General features: G+C 32.8%; 1 protein-coding gene across 1 annotated transcript; it reads left to right on the top strand.

The window, feature by feature from the left end:
- Window positions 1–14,508: 14,508 nt before the first annotated feature.
- On the top strand, window positions 14,509–16,924 carry LOC111907569 (lipid phosphate phosphatase 2). Its single transcript, XM_023903368.3, has 6 exons — window positions 14,509–14,867; window positions 15,374–15,594; window positions 15,672–15,869; window positions 15,998–16,091; window positions 16,189–16,437; window positions 16,551–16,924. Exons 2-6 carry the CDS (start codon window positions 15,379–15,381, stop codon window positions 16,721–16,723), a joined length of 930 nt encoding a protein of 309 aa, XP_023759136.1. The 5' UTR covers window positions 14,509–14,867; window positions 15,374–15,378; the 3' UTR covers window positions 16,724–16,924.
- The last annotated feature ends 445 nt before the right edge of the window (window positions 16,925–17,369 follow it).

Genomic DNA, 17,369 nt, shown 5'->3' with positions numbered 1-17,369 from the left:
AAGAGGAATCAAGAATTGAAGAAATGGTTAAATCAGAAAGTCAATCATACTTCGTTCCAAAACAAGTCTTAGAGTTAAGATTGTAACATTGAGTGACAAGTATTAGGAAGGTTTATAACATTCATCAAATGTGAAAAGTTGTGATGTCTTTGATAAGACGAAGACCATCTAGGACCAATTTATGAAGTGTTTTGTTTTGATAAAAACTACACTAACTCTTGAATATTTGTTTGTCAAGAAATGTTTATTGACAAGAGAATCTTATATGTCAAGGAGTCAGTGGGAGTCTTAATGATCTTGAAAGGTTTCAAGAACAAATCAAAATAGACCTTATCGATCATCACTAGCACACGAGTGGAGGTTTACAACCTATCGTGTTGACATTATTTTGTTTCTGTGTCGTTCCAATTAAGTTAATTATTCATGTGAGCTCTATGAGTTCTCATTTGAATGCATAAAAGGCAAGGACCTTGATCAATGAAAAGTACATTGATAGGAAAAGGTGAGCTGCTTAACTACTTGGAAGACATGGTGGGCAGTTGTGTTACCATAAGGCAAGAAGTCAAGATTAAGAAAGTTCAGTCCATATAAGTTTGAATTTGTCGTAAACTTTGGTTTTGACAAATTCACATGGATAGGAACAAATACACCATTAAAATCTAAGTGTCATAAGATTCCCTCCTTCATGAAAATGACTGTGAGGAAATGCTTTCACTAAGAGAGATTTTAAAAGGATAGTGAATGTGAAAATTAGATTCTCGAATTCGATTATGGTTACGGTATTCCATGATTTGAATTGTGAGTTTTAGCAGTTAGTCTAAATTGTTTAGACACACATATGAGCTATCTAAGGGAAAGGTGTATAAGCTTAGATAAAGGATTATCAAAGCATTAAGTATTAGAAACATGAACTTAAGAAATTCAATAAGTATTGTTTTTCTGGAAGTTAAGTTGGTTTCTGAATACATGTCAAAGCTAGTAGGAGCATAAGTGTTATGTTTATAATAATAATCATCTTGATAGTGGGAGCATAAATGTTATGATTGTATGATTATTAAGACAAGTATTGCAAGTTAGCAATATTAATTATAGAAAACAAGAGTCACACCTTGCAAAGTTGTAAGGGTTGAATAGTTGTTTTGCTATAATTAAGGGAGAGAATATTATGCTTCATTTCAAATCTAAAGGCTTAGGTTGTGGAATGTTAATAAATTTAGTCAAGGATACATAGTGTATTCTCAAAAATCGATTATGATTACGGCATTCCTCTTCATAGTTCGAATTTTGAGAACGTAGCACATAAAATATTGTGGCAGGAGATTGATAAAGTATCAAATCTTTATGTAAGACATTATGCATCGTGTCCCATACGCTTCGGGTATAGGCGATTGCAAATGCTATAATATTTGACCATTCTAAATTTTTCCAAATGTCTAGCGCATTTAGAGGGAAAAAGGATAAGAATCGGTTTTGACTAAGATAATTAAACAACTATCAAAGGACAATTCAAAGTTCGCCGAGAATTGGTCGCTTGTGAGTAGTTGGAAGTATAGTATTGGATGGACCATATCGACATTATTATGAATAGAAAAGATTCTATTAAGAATGAGTTGTCATATGGTAAGTTTGGAAAGTTTTCCATATTGGGAATTGAATATTAAAAATCTATGTCTAGATTAGAAACTTTTATGCAAAAGGATGTTCAAAGGAATGTACTTTGAGTGAGAGACATCATATCTAAGGAATTGTATTGTAACAATCTCCGATAGAGGAGTTTGTAATATCATTGGCAATAGTCATTGTGACTTTTGTGCTATGACATTATGAAAGGATCATTGCATAAAATGTTAGAATCTAACATATTCCATAAGTGACAAGAATTTGATATTCTTTCACTTGTGAAAAGGATTGGGAGTTGTGAAATGAGTATAATTGGAAATGTGTTCATTTGATCTATTTCACAAAGTAAGAACCATAGGTAAACATTGTGTGCATACTAAGAGCATGGGACAAGTGTAATAATTCAAGTAAGAAGTTGATTACCCGAAACAACAAATAATGAGTAATCGATATGGTGATAAATAAAAGGTGTTTTATTTATACTCAAAGGTTTGAGGCCATATGGGATTAGTATTATTCTTGTGTTTCACTTTGCATGTTTTGACTTCCTGAATAATTTAATTGGTTGAGAACAGTCAAATTATTCGAACGGGTCACAGTCGTTCATATGTTGGAAGTAGGTATGAAGGAAGACTGCCATGAATTGGAGTGTGGAATGTCTAAAGTGTATTAGACATAAGAAAATGTTTGCTGCAACGTTTATGAGTGCTTATGAACATGATTTGAGCATTGGATTAAACCCATGCTCACTTGGATCACTCCATGAATTGTATCACGAGTGATTGGTGAGACGATAACATCTTATATTCTTGAAACCGAGATGTGTGAGTTGTATCTTGCAAATCGGTTGCTCATTGATAATATGTAAACGCACCAGTAACTTGGTGTCATAAAACATATTGTTATGTGTGATTCGGTGAGTGATTGCAAGCGAGCATTGAATCAAAGTTTATCCGTTCCTTTTATCCAAAGTAGGATAAAAGTGATATCTTTGGGCCCCTCGATGATTTAGTGATGACAAACGTAAATGCTCGGCCGGGCTAGGGCTAATTTGATTTGTTCAATTAGTCAGTCGTCATAAATTGGAAGTCGAGAAATAGTACATAGAGAATGATTAGAAATCATGTCTCATACGATATCTAGAATGGAGGAATATATGATCCCTTATCTAAAGGACACGCGTATCTGATAGGATCAGATTTGACAACGGCTTTGGAAAGCTACGATTGCAGATCAGGATCTGAAGTCATACGCATAATAGTTATTAGACTTATCCAAGTGGGAGACTGTTGGATTAGTGTCTAAGTCCATAACTATTTTGGTATGTACTTGACCCGATGGTGCATGGTCCTTTTGGATTGCCTTCACCGAAGCAACTTGATAGGATGAATTATGAAGAGAAAGGATTAAATATGATTTATTAATATATTATGAGAATAATATATTAAAGGAGAAATCATATTGTTTAATTAATATTAGTCAAGAATTAATAAGAATTAAGTTTGTGACTAAAAGAGATTAATTAAACTTAAGGGACTAGAATTGTAATTATAAGATAATTGCAATTGGGCCATGGATTGCCTTATATTATAAGTTTGGACGAATTCTAAGGGGAAACCCATTAGAAATCGTCCAAGACCTTTAAGGAAAGGAGTTCATGGGTTGCTTAGGGCTTAAGCATCCAAATTAGGGTTTCCTTGTTAGATAACCCTAATAGCCTCACTATTTAAAGAGCCCTTATGCCCCAAAAACGTGGTGAACTAATTATCTAGGGTTTCCACACGTTTTTGAGAGCCTCCTTCTCTTCTCCTCTTCATCCTCTTGCTCTTGGTGTTTGTGAACCATTAGAGGAGTGACATTTGTGACTCTAAGCTTTCTAAAGTCAATACAAGAAGGATTTGAGATTGTTATTGCTACATAACAATCAAGGTATGATCTAAACTCTATTTATATGTTATATTGATTATCATATGCTAGATCTAGGGTTTATAGTCTTGGATAACTTGCATGTACAATAGAGAAACCTAGATCCAAGCATTAGGGTTTGTATGAGCACATAGGATGTTCTTATGACCAAAACCCATCAGTTTATGCATACAATAACACAATAATTACTTTAAACACCTAAACCTAGCTCTCTCTCTCTCTCTCTGTATATATATATATATATATATATATATATATATATATATAATTACATTGAATTTTTTATTCTTACGATTTTGGATTGAGTCGTATGATTTATAATGCTCTTCTTCAATGGTCTTCTTCTCCATTTCTTTTTTCCAGGTTCTTTCTTTACTCTGTCTCCATCTTTTTCTCTAATTTCATGCATTTATTCTGTTCTTATTACCTAATATTACTATATTCCTGTTGAGATGTCATAAAAAATTAATCAATCTACTAGAAGAAAGATACATGCTAACATTTTGAATTTGTATTATCCTCCAGAAACCAACTGTAGTCTCATAGACCATTCCCATATATCTTAATAGGTCTTAGCATTTCCTCAAATTCAGCTACAAGAAGTCATTGATGCATTTCTTGAATCAATCATCTAAACTGAAATTCATTTGTTAGTTAGATGCAGTGACCAAAATGAAAGATTTGTGAAAGTTCATTATTATTTATTAGTGTTAACCTTTGTCAAATTATGAAACTAATATTATATTTTTGTTCATAACAAGATTTTTTTTTGTAATAATTTCTTTGATCGGAAGATATGTATATCTGATTAGGTGTAGCTTAAAAAATCATATTTTAATTCTTATAAGGAAAAAATACTTTAGAAATTGACCAAATTACAATGTATGAGTTTGATGTTTATGGCTATGTCAATGCACTTTAATTGTAATATTTATCAAATTTCTTTACAGAATTTAACGTTGTTGGTACATATAACAACTTATTGTTGCTTTTGGTTTTACATGACCAATATGAAAAGTGTCATATGAGCTTCCATGGGGGTTTGTATACCGAACAAAGTCAATTCATAAAACTACTACACAACATATTTTAATCAATGAGTCGTATCATTTTGTGATAAAACAAATATCACGTGGATCATTTATGTTAGAAATTATTGTATTAAAACACCAAATTGCTCTAATATAAATATTAAATATTTTTATTTAATAAATTTAGTTCAAAAATTCAAAATGAATCTAACTAACATTTTTATTAAAATTGCAGCTAAAACAGTACCATATATTAATGTGATGTGTATTTAATTTATATTATCCGCGTTTAACGCGGGTCATAATCTATTTTTTTTACAAAATAAGATTTGAATTCGTTGAAAAATCCTAACAAACTCTCAAAGAATTCTCATAAATTAATTTTGAATATCTACATGCCGATATTTACTAATTTCCTTAGTATTGTTATTTGGGAATCCTTTTAATTAATTAGGAAGATGTCCACAAATACACGAGTGATTTGATTTCTTTATTAAGGTATAAGATTCTGATCAGCCATTATGTTTTACGTGATTCTCCTATATTGTATGATGAGAATATGTGCCAATCACTTTTCACAGAAGACTTTTAACCTATAATTTTATTAGATTTATCATGGAGAATTTAATGGTGTTTGTTTTTAGAGACAAAATATCTGCAGTCTACGGATTACATCTGTAGATATTTGCATTAGACGATATGGATCAAACATCTACAGTATGCAAAAAAAAGACTGTTTGTTTTTTAAAATCTACAGACTGCTAAAATAAATTGATTTTCTTTTTAAAATTTAAAAGAGTTTTTCAATAATTCTAATATAAAAACATTGCAATCCTCTCTAATAAATGTATATATTTTTTTGTCATACGTCTTTTTCTCCTTCATTTTACCACATTATATTTTTATGGTTTTTTTTTCATTTTCTTATTTGTCATTTGTCATTTTTTGAGAGTTTTCATTTTTACATTAAATTTCTAGAATTTACGGTTATATATATGGAAGGTTCTTATTCTATTAATATAAGATTATCATTTTATTAAATTGAGAATAAATTTACATAAATGTTACAAACTCATTGATTTACTTTCTTTTTTCAATTACTTTATAAAATTTTTAATATTTACATATTTTTATTAAACTTTCTATATTTAATAAACTCGTATACTACACAGCCTCACATCTACTTTAATGATACAACCACCTTATTTTCAATATATATAACAAATTAATTGTCCATTTTATGAAGAAAAAAATACGTTAGTAAAATACTTTGATAAGTTTTGTAATATATTTAACCTTTTTAGTTATTGCTATAAAAAGTCATTGGATAAATATCCGTAAAGTTTATTAAAATATGAATACCAAAAAATTATATGAACAAATAAAAAGTTTATTAGGCTAAAATCATTAAAATAATATAATTGCAAAGTGTTCACATGACAAATGAATAAAAAAAATAATTGTTTGCACGCATGAAATTTGATAGATTTTTTCATTTTTTATTGTTTTTGCTGACCATTAATCGAAATGTTTTTTTTTTGTCTTTTTTGTCTTTAGGATTAGTGTAAGAGTTAAGAAGATGTTAGAAAACATAGATCCACATCCACGCTAAGAAAAAGACACATAAATATATTTATGTCTATAGTCTTCTAAAAAAACAAACAATACCAAAAGTCTCCGTGTCATCCGCACGTCCGCACGACGCACACATAAAAGGTCTAGAAGACCTTTTGAAATTGAAAACGAACACCACCTTTATGTTTTCACGTCTACTCTTTTATACTTGCAAATTGTATATTTGTTTTAGTCCTCTTTGAGTTCTTTTTTATTTCCATCAAATCGTATTATAGCCATTATGCTCCAAAATTGTAAGAAATGTTTTTTTTATAAATGTTTCTAGAACCTATTAATTGTTACGGGGTTAATAAAAAAACGTTATCTTATTTCATGGTCTATGTGCTCATTCTACGTAATATTTGGTTTGTATTTTTTTTTATGGACTAAGCGCTACCAAATTATTTTTAATGAAGCCCATAATAAAGACAAAGACGTTTCTCCTACATGGCAAACAATTGTCTATGATGCGGTAAAATGTGTGCCATCAATGATGTGGCACGACAAACATTGTGCGAGATGGCTTAGTATGCCGATAATTGTGCCAACATCGATAACCTGTCGTTTCTCTTTCTTCTTCAAACCCACCGAATGAACTGATCTATCATCACCAATATTCCATTATGACGGTGTGACACCATATTATGATCGATATCCAATGCAAATCAGAGTCACCACCATCAAATATGAACTATGTTCTAGAAACCCAACACCAAACCAAAACCCGATTTTGAATCCAAATCCCAACCCGAAAATGTAAGTTGCCCCTAAAAAGGGAAGACCGCCAATATAGCTTGGGATTTGAAAAAAGAAGAGGTGCTAGCCTCGCCGATATCGGAGGACCCAAAGGTTGATATCGGAGGACCCAAAGGTTGACAATGATAAAAAAAAAAGGTCTGATTTTTTGGATAAGTTCTTGTATGTTTCCTTGTTAAAATGAAAAAAAAAAGGTACCAACAAAAAAGACCAAATCTACACAAAATGGGGGAATACAAATAGAGAGGTAAAATATCTAATGGTTTGTTTAAAGGCTTGAAAAACAATGACAAAGTGGTCATACTGATGCCACCATTTTAAAAAAGGCGCTCGAAATGTTTTGATTACAACAATGAAAACGCTTCAAACATTTTAATTTTGAGAATGTTGCCAAAGATAGTCCAAGATGGTATGATTTACGAAAGGTTGAACCACATATTGGTTGCTCTAAAAGATCAAAAATATCCAACTCCGACTACATTACATCGTTGGGATGCTCGTGTGAGGATCAACCTCAATGATAATGACACATTTGATGTTCCACAACCTAATCATCCTTGATCGGGACAAAGCCAAAAAAAGGGCAAAGCTAAATCGTCAACTTTGGATGTAAACCGTTTTGATAAGTTATAAGAAATGAAGTTAGAGACCGTAGTCCTATATAAAATTTGAATAAATACTTGGAGTCCGCACAATATAATGAACGTAAGAAAGAAAGAGCTTGTGATGTGAAGCTTTTAATGCACGATATGAGTAACTTTAACGGGGAGGAACACAAATTGATTTTGGCTATCGCCAAAATCAAGAAAAAATGTAATATGTAGTTTTCTTTATCATTTTTATTTTTTAATATGGTGTAAGAACGGGAAGTGCTTTGCTATGGATTGGTGACATGATGTTGTCATGTTACACATGGAGGAAACATGCTCTTGAAAGTGTGCGTGTAGTATGTTGTGATCCTCTCAAAAACACCCATCGGTGTAGTATTTTAAAAATCATTTGATTTTAAATAAAACAAGTACAAAGTTCTTTTTATTTTAAAACAAGTACAAAGTTTTAATTATGAAAAAACATACGATCCGATACTTTAAAATAAGTTTTTAAAATACTTTAAAAATAATTTTATGTGGAATTACGTCACAAACTGCCAAAATTATAAAGTTTTGTTTAGAAGAGTGAAATCTCATAATCCGACCCTTTCAAAATATTTTCGCTATCTTCTAAGAAACTCACAAGTCTTCAATCTCAGCACAAGTCAAAATAAGTTAGACAATTGAATTTTCTAGTAAAAATACTTGAGGTTGACTCGTTTAAAGTAATGAAATGACAATCATCATACTCTAGATCAAACCCAAAATCAATATAAAACCAATAATCACTATAAAATTTGATAAACCAAATAATGGAATAGTAAAGACTCGAATAACCAAGAGCAAATGGTATATAAACTCATATTCAAAAACAAGGATATAAAATCCATAAATCCCATAATCCAACTAAATTTAATAACTCATAAAATTTATCCAAAGAACGTGATAACCAAATCCAATATCAAGGTCTTAGTAACCCACAATTTATAACATGGGAATTAGTATTCTATAATCAAAATAAAAAGTTTAACTAATAAGTATCCGAAACCAAATTAAATCAAATTAGTGGCATACCATCCAATTATCACAAAGATAATCATTTCTACTATAATCACCTACTAGTGGGCCGATATTGGCGCCTTAGACCCACTTCTACTGGAAGGTAACTCACCTCGATAACTGGAAGTAGCTACAAAAACTCCGGCTCCGGATATCACCCGACTCAAGCCCCTATACATAGAAGATTTCCTATAATTCCCTTTTCATACTCATAACCCCTAAAGGGAACTTTGGTCAAAGTCCAAGTCAAAGTCAATGTTTTGGTCGAAGTCAACATTTTGGGTTGACTCAACTCGCCGAGTTCCATAAATCATAAAACCCTGAAATCACGATCCAACTTGTCGAGTTCCTCCTATCCACATATTCGGGACACCCCGACCCAACTCGTCGAGTTCCTCTATAAACTCGTCGAGTTCTTCAGTCTGTTAAGCTTTCTTAATGGGTTAATCCCCTATACTTCAAATATAAGCTCCAAACTTCATATACATACTTAAAATGTCCTTTTAAGGGTAAAGTTTCCAACTTTACCCGTTAATACCCTTCCTTAATGGATTTAGCTCAAACCCTAACTCTAAAAGGTATATATCTTGATCCAAAAGCCATCAATACTCCAAACTAAGGCATATACCATGAGATCTGAACCCTAGATACTTCAGAAATACGTAAAGCTTCTAACTTTCCTTCCATGCATGGCCCTTTGGAGCTTAAAAGACCAAAATGACATCCTAAAGCTTGCTTGGGGCTTCAATGGCCCTAAAGTTTGCACCTTAATGCCATGAATGCCCTCCATGATTCTAGATCTGAAGGTATACTCACTTAGGACGACCATTTCCCAAGGATCATGCTTCTTGGACCAAAAACTCAATAAAGTGATAATAAGGAGGTCTAAGAATTCACTAAGCAATTTTGAGACTTGCTTACCAGAAAATGATGAGAATGAAGTGGTATATCTGGATCTACTAGCTTTTTCTTGAATCCCCATGCTTCTCCTTCCTTCACAAGCTTCAACACATACAAAACTCACTCAAAATGACTCACAAACTCAAACAATGCCTTAGGGTTTCGTGATTTAGGGTTTGGGGACTAGGAGGGTGTAAATAAGGCTAGAATGTGGGGATTAAGATGCTTAAATTGGGTGCAAAACCCTGAAATTAGGGTTTCACCCCTGCCAGCCTACTCGTTGAGTTAAGGGCTCTCAACTCGTCGAGTAGGTTACTTAAAACCCGTATTCCTTCTGGTCTCTACTCGATGAGTTTGGGGCCTCTAGCTCATCGAGTTTCTAAACAAAAATGAATAAAATATAACTTTAAATACATACCAGGAATCGGGTGTTACACCACATCCCGTGAGGTGTTTTGGCAAACTTCTTAGTTGGGACAAGATTAAGAATGTGGGTGGCAGTCTCTAAGGCATACCCCTAGAATGAAATTAGAAGTGAAGCTCGACTCATCATGGAACGAACCGTGTCCAACAAGGTTCGATTACGCCTCCCAACCACACTATTAAGTAGTGGTGTCCTAGGAGGTGTCAATTTTGAAACTATTCCACATTCCTTGAGGTAGTCATGAAACTCGATACTTAGATACTCACCGCCTCTATCGGATCTAAGCATCTTTATGTTCCTGCCCAATTGATTCTCTACTTCATGTTTAAACTCTTTGAACTTTTCAAAGGTTTCTGACTTATGCTTAATTAAGTAGATATAGCCATATCTGCTATAATCATCAATAAAAGTCATATAAAATCGATTAGCATCCCTTGTTGTGGATCTGAAGGGCCCACACACATATGTGTGTATGAGATCCAACAATCCTTCACCTCTTTCACAAGATCTAGTGAAAGGTAGGGGTGTAAACGAGCCGAGCCGAGCCCGAGCCTGACCAAGCTCGAGCTCGGCTCGTTTAATTTTGAGGAAGCTCGAGCTCGATTTGAGCCTTAAAATGAAGCTTGAGCTCGGCTCGTGAACAATTCAGTGGGCTCGCGAGCCTAATCAAGCCTAAACGAGCCTCCATGTATATATATATATATATATATATATATATATATATATATATATATATATATATATATATATGTGTGTGTGTGTGTGTGTGTGTGTGTTAGTGTGAGTGTATGTATGTATATATATATATATATATATATATATATATATATATATATATAAGGCTCGTTTAGGCTCGCGAGCCCACTAATTGAAGCTCGGCTCGAGCTCGTTTAATAAACGAGCCTCATATTTAGGCTCGAGCTCGGCTCACTTACACCCCTAGTGAAAGGTGATTTTGTCATATTTCCCATTAGACAAGATTCACTTGTATCATCTGACCTTAAGTCAAATGATTCCAACACTCCATCCTTTTGGAGTTGGGTGATACGTTTCTTGTTAATGTGTCCAAGACGACAATGCCACAAGCACGCTTTGTCTAAACCATTAGACGGATCAATTTGAAAAACACTATTACCTAAATTGTCTATAATCATCACATTTTCATACACACCATCAAAAGGTAAAACTTACAAATAAGAAACACCATTTTTATAAGCAGAAATATAACCATTCTCATCATTAAAATAATATCTAAAATCTTGTTTAAACAATGCAAGTAAAGAAATAATGTTTCGTGTCATTTCTGACGAGTAGCAACAATTTATTAAATCTAATCCTAACCCACTACTAAGCACTAAGCCATAAACTCCAATTTTGGTGACATGTGAAGATCGCCTATTCCCCATGATTAAGTTTGTCAATTTGTTATGTCTAATGAAATTACGGTTTTTATTTTTTTCTTATTATATATTATGTGGATTTTTTTTGTGCTACCCCAAAACTTTGACCCTAGTTACGCCATTGACGTCGACCACCTTGTATTTACATCGACACATAATAAAAATAAGAAGGTAATTTTTTTAAAGTTAACGAACGAAAGTTATTATATGTGACCCGAATCATACGTAAGAAAATACATAAAATTAGGCACAAAAAGGTAAAAAATTTCTGTTGAAAACTCGAATATAATACGTTTGTTTAAGTTAACGAACGAAAGTTATAATAAGTGACCCGACTCATACGTATGTAACATACATAAAATTTAACGCGTAAATGTAAAAAGAATTATATTGAAACATAAATAAACTCGAATTTAAACCGACAATTGCATAAAAGAACAGATAAGTTTTTTTAGAAAAAAAAAATAACGAACGAAAGTTCTAAATTCACGTGGAAACATTGACCACCATAAATTTACACACACACACACACACACACACACATATATATATATATATATATATATATATATATATATATATATATATATAATAAACGAGTAAAAAATTAGTTTTTTTTAGGTTATCGAACGAAAGTTATTAAGCAGAATTATATTATACTATACTACGTGGGATAAGCACCAAAGTTAAGAAAATAGAGGTGAAAATAACATTTTACAAAGTTCGAAGTGAAGGGTCAATGTGACATTTGAAAAAGTAGAAGGGTTGAAAAGACACAAACTCATAAACATAAAATATTAACAAATTTACATAAATGGTCCCTATGGTTTACCCATGGTAACAAACCCAGTCACTGCTACCTGAAAATACCAAATCACCCTCATACTAACAGACAAAAACTAACGGTGCTATAAAAAATGACAATTCACGTAAGTTTTGGAAATCACAGGTACCACCGGTAGTATATATGTAATTTTGTCTAAAACATAAAATAAATGGCAAATTCATCTTTTTATAAGAATTTAACAAATTAAATTACACAATGTTAAAATTTGAGATTAAATCTACAACCAGACCATTAAAAAAAACTATTTTTAGATTATACTGTAATGAGTAAACTGCAAATTTGGTCCCCATGGCTTACGATTTTATGTGGGTTGGGTCACCGAACTTTAAAAATTGCATAGAACATCCTTATCAACATGTTTCTTTGTGGATTTGGTCCTTGGACTTAACGACAGTTAGTTTTGGATGTTAGGCCACCCCACATGCCCCTCACGTAAAGGGTATATTTGTCTTTTTCACTTGCCCTTCCATATCAATTTAATATATCAGAAAATCATAAAACCATAACATTGTTCAAACTTTGTTTTTGTTCATAACAAAATACATTCATACCAACAATCAAGTACAATACCATTAGTTTTTAGCATAAACCACAACAAACACAAATGACAAAAAAATACATTAAAAGAAACTAAACAAACATCAAACTATAACCACCCTAACTTGTCCTCACCCCAACCCATAGTTTGCCATAAAAAGTCCAGAGTCAGTCTCCAACTTCTCTACACTTTCCATAACATTATCAGTTAAATCCTTTAACCGTGAATAAGACCCATTTTCCCATAAATATAGAACAATGCATTAATCCTTAAATTGCTTTTAGGTTCCCTCTTTGTAGCTTCCAATAACTTGACCATAATTATGTCATCATGATTTTAATGTAACTTTTTAACATTAAAATCTGACCTAATTTCTTTAAGTATGCTTACATGCTTGGCAAAGCATGCTGCAATATGTTTCATGTATTCTTCTTGTGCAATCCTAATAGCTGAATACATTATATATGCATTCAGCTGTAATAAACCCAAATTATATATATATATATATATATATATATATATATATATATACACACACACACATATTTGTTTACATGATTTCTAAACAACACAAGATAAATTCTACACATTCATTACTATCGTCAAAATGGAGTAGGAGTCTTTTCAATGTCATAGTAATAATGTCAAATGCATCCATTTACTATCTGGATATGTAAACTTACAAGGGTTTATACATATTTTCATAATTACTCATTGAGAAATTAAATGTTAAGCCATTGATTAGAGATCAAGGGTCTTTTCATTTGTCATAGATTACCCATATAAGCACGCACCACCAATAAACATAATCATATTTCCAAGTTACAAACAAAACTTACTTTTCTAAAACAAACCCAAAACAAAGAAATAACATCAAGCATTCGATTCTAGTTGGACCTAATCTTGAAATCGAGCATGCTATTTGGAAGGACATATAGAAACAAAAAAATATTTTACTGGTGTTCAAGGTGATAAACTCAAACTTTGAAGAGAAATATGTTATGTTGGAGCAGCTCATAGGTTTCACATACTCCATTGATAGGGTTATCGTACACGTTTACCTATTTGGATCTCAAGTTAAAGATGTGTAGCTCCTTTTGGCCCTTAACAATCTATCGGAGGTCATTCAACAATGATTGAATGATCATACAACACTTCTTGAGAGGGCTCAATAAGAGGAGTGAAGCCTCAAAATTGAAACTTTTGGTGTTCTCGTTAGGTTTAAGCATGTAATTTTTTTGGAAAATATTTAACTTTATTAGTTTTTGGTGTAAAAGCTTCAACCTTTTGTGAATGAATGGAATGGAATCGTTGTTTTTTGTCTTTATTTTGTGAAAATTTGTAGAACTAACAGAAAAAAGTGTAATACCTTATGTTAGATGAGGATGTCATCTCAATCGGTTCTTAAAGCTTCTTTATGCAAGTGTCGGAGATGAGAGACAGAGTGATCACAAAGAGGCAGAGTGATCGGGAGACAAAGGAGATGAGAGGTAGATGACCCGGCTGGTTCATATGTATAAGAGGTAGATGACCCGGCTGATAGATAGAGGAGATAGGCAAGTGAAAAGACAAATGTATGTGGGATGGTCTAATAGCCAAAGCTAATGGTTGTTAAGTCCATTGATCAAATCCACAATAAAACTTATTTATAAGGATGTTCTATGCAATTTTTAAAGTTCAGAAACTCAATCCTGCAATCCACGTAAAATCATAAAGCATAGGTACCAAATTTATAGTTTACTCTACTATAAAAACATCAAACCCGTGGGACCATCTTTATAATTTTACCTTTTAAAAATAAAAAAGAAAGCATGATAAGCATGAATATCAATTTTATTGCCCTTCACGATAACAAAAGGAGGGGAATGCCACTTTTTTATCTTCAATTTCTGATTGGTTTTGATAAAGTTGTTTGTCTATCTCCTTTCTCTTCCCAGCATTCTGCATGCTCTATATCTTTCAGTCTCGATCGGTCTCTTCTTTTTAACTCTGTGTGCCCCTGAACCCCACCTTTTCCCGCCCTGGCGTTTCAACATTGGGTTTTTTTTCAATCTCTCTCCCTCTCTTTTCCGCCTTCTCTCTCACACACAAAGTGAACGCGTCACCTACTTTCAGAGACTTCTGTTAGAGACGCTCCTCCCTCATTCCTCAAGTTATTTCAGGTATTGATGTTGCGAGAATCTCTACAACTATGCTTATTCTTTATCACCGTTACAGTTTCTCTAAGATTTTGAAGTTATGTACCGATTCTTCGCTAGAAATGGATATTTGTATTGATTTTACATAATTCTCGAACCACAGTTTATGCTATTATAGGTAGCAATTGTTAGGTTTTCACCTAATTCAGTCGTGAGGAACTAATTCGTACCTAATGTGCTTGATTGTAAGTTTGTAACTGATTTGAGTTCCGCATCTACTCTGGAGAATTTGCAATTGCAATTTTTATGTTCTGGCGATTGCTGTCGTTTGATTTTTTGTTTTTTTGTTTCGGCATTTTGTGCACCAATTCAAGCCACAAAATTAACTACTGAAAATTGAAAACAGACGAATGTTTCATGTTCGTGTTTGCTTCTTCGTCAACGGGTTCATGTTGACAACTAATTTTCATACTTTTTCCTCTGTTCATGCTCAATTTCTCATCCTCATTCATACCATGGATAAACTTTAGGGGAAATGCCAGAAATCCAATTAGGTGCGCATACTATAAGGAGCCATGGAACTAAAGTGGCAAGGGCTCACATGCATGATTGGTTTGTCTTCATATTTCTTGTGATCATGGAGATCATTCTGAATGTGATAGAACCATTCCACCGTTTTGTTGGAGCTGAAATGATGGAAGACCTAAAATACCCTTTACAAGACAACACTGTTCCCATTTGGGCTGTTCCAGTAAGCAATCTTTGATGAATGCTATGCAACTTTAAAATCTTTACATACTAATTTGTTTTTGGTTTTTCATTTAACAGATTATTGCAATATTATTGCCATTTGTGGTCATACTCATATATTACTTTATCAGAAAGGATGTTTATGATCTTCATCAAGCAGTGCTAGGGCTTCTGTTTTCAGTACTTGTTACAGGAGTTTTGACTGATGCAATCAAAGATGCAGTTGGGAGACCTCGTCCTGACTTTTTCTGGCGTTGCTTTCCTGATGGCAAAGGGGTGAGTGAGTTCTCTCTCTGAATCCTTATGATGGAATCAGGGAATGGAATAGTCAATTCCATTCCCTTCTCTGATTCCATCATGCCAAACACTACCTAGAAATCTCTCACGGATCTGAATTATGTTAGGTTTTTGATCCTGTTACAAGTAATGTGATGTGTACTGGATTAAAATCCGTTATCAAAGAAGGACACAAAAGCTTCCCAAGTGGACACACATCTTGTAAGTTCATTATTATTATTATTATTATTTAAAAAAAAAAAACATCATAAACCATATATTATTGTTTATTTTTAATAATAAGTTTTTCTCCAAACAGGGTGCTTTGCTGGACTTGGTTTTCTGTCATGGTACACAGCTGGAAAAATCAGGGCATTTGACCAAAGAGGCCACGTGGCAAAGCTTTGTATCATTGTCTTCCCTTTACTCATTGCAGCTTTAGTTGGTGTCTCACGTGTCGATGACTATTGGCATCATTGGCAAGATGTATTTGCAGGAGGCATTTTAGGTTTAACGGTTGCTTCTTTTTGCTACTTACAATTCTTTCCACCACCTTATGACATTGATGGTAAATTAAACCTAAACCCTCCAATTTTTTTAATTACAGTTTTATTAAATTATTAAACTGTGTGTCAGTTGATGTTATTTTATTTAATTTAGTTTGTTTTGATGTGTGTACAGGTTGGGGGCCCCACATTTATTTTCAGATGTTAGCAGAGTCTAGTAATGATACGCAAACGGGGAGTGTGAATGGTTTAAATGTGGCTCCATTGGAAATTGAGAATGTGCGTATGCATTCTCGTGGTGGGATGGGGATTGGGGTTTCGGATGATAATTCTTTGAATGAAATATAGAGAGGGAGAAGGCGTTGACCGGGGTTTGACTTTCTACTTACATATGGTGTAACTTATGTAGATCAATTAGCTTAATTTATTAATATAGTTTAGGGTTTTTGGCATCTTTTTCTGGGATCTTGTTTTTGATTTTCGAGATTGAATTGTGTCTCTTTCTGATTTATATTGGTAATGACTAATGAATTTAGTTGGTGGCTCTCATTTTGGTATTTTTTGGCATTTTGATATTTGCAAGGTGATATTTCCACTTGTGTTTCTTTATCCATCCATTTAAAAAAAAGGTTTCGACTTTTTTACCCTCATCGTGATTCTCTCTCTTCAATTAAAATGTATAAAAGTGAATGAATCAAAACAATAAATGGAGATATGATTTGTCTCAAAAGTTTTTAAAGATATTGGTATTATTGAAGATTATATAAATTAGGTTTCATTTGTAATCATAATGTATCAACTAATATGAAAGAATCATATCTCTTGGCAAAAAAACTCCAAGAGCAAAAATAACTTAGTAAAAACATCGTACTTTTAAAAAAATATTTCATATCAATTTTATTCTTCATTTCTTGTGGTTTGTTGGATATGATGGATGTTGTTCTTGTAATATTTTTCAATCGGACCGTTGCTATGATTTTTTCTTTATTGTTGT

The sequence above is a fragment of the Lactuca sativa genome, chromosome 3, assembly GCF_002870075.4.
Source record: "Lactuca sativa cultivar Salinas chromosome 3, Lsat_Salinas_v11, whole genome shotgun sequence".
NCBI classification, from domain to species: Eukaryota; Viridiplantae; Streptophyta; class Magnoliopsida; order Asterales; family Asteraceae; genus Lactuca; species Lactuca sativa.
Note: the sequence above shows the minus strand (reverse complement) of the source record. Positions and strands in the feature narration are given on the sequence as shown.

What these genes read in the sequence shown, in the direction of transcription:
- LOC111907569 (XM_023903368.3), top strand. Translation starts at nt 15,379, where the DNA reads ATGCCAGAAATCCAATTAGGTGCGCATACTATAAGGAGCCATGGAACT. An exon ending in TTCCCATTTGGGCTGTTCCA is followed by an intron (nt 15,595 to 15,671) that starts GTAAGCAATCTT and finishes TTCATTTAACAG; the next exon opens with ATTATTGCAATATTATTGCC. An exon ending in ACCACCTTATGACATTGATG is followed by an intron (nt 16,438 to 16,550) that starts GTAAATTAAACC and finishes ATGTGTGTACAG; the next exon opens with GTTGGGGGCCCCACATTTAT.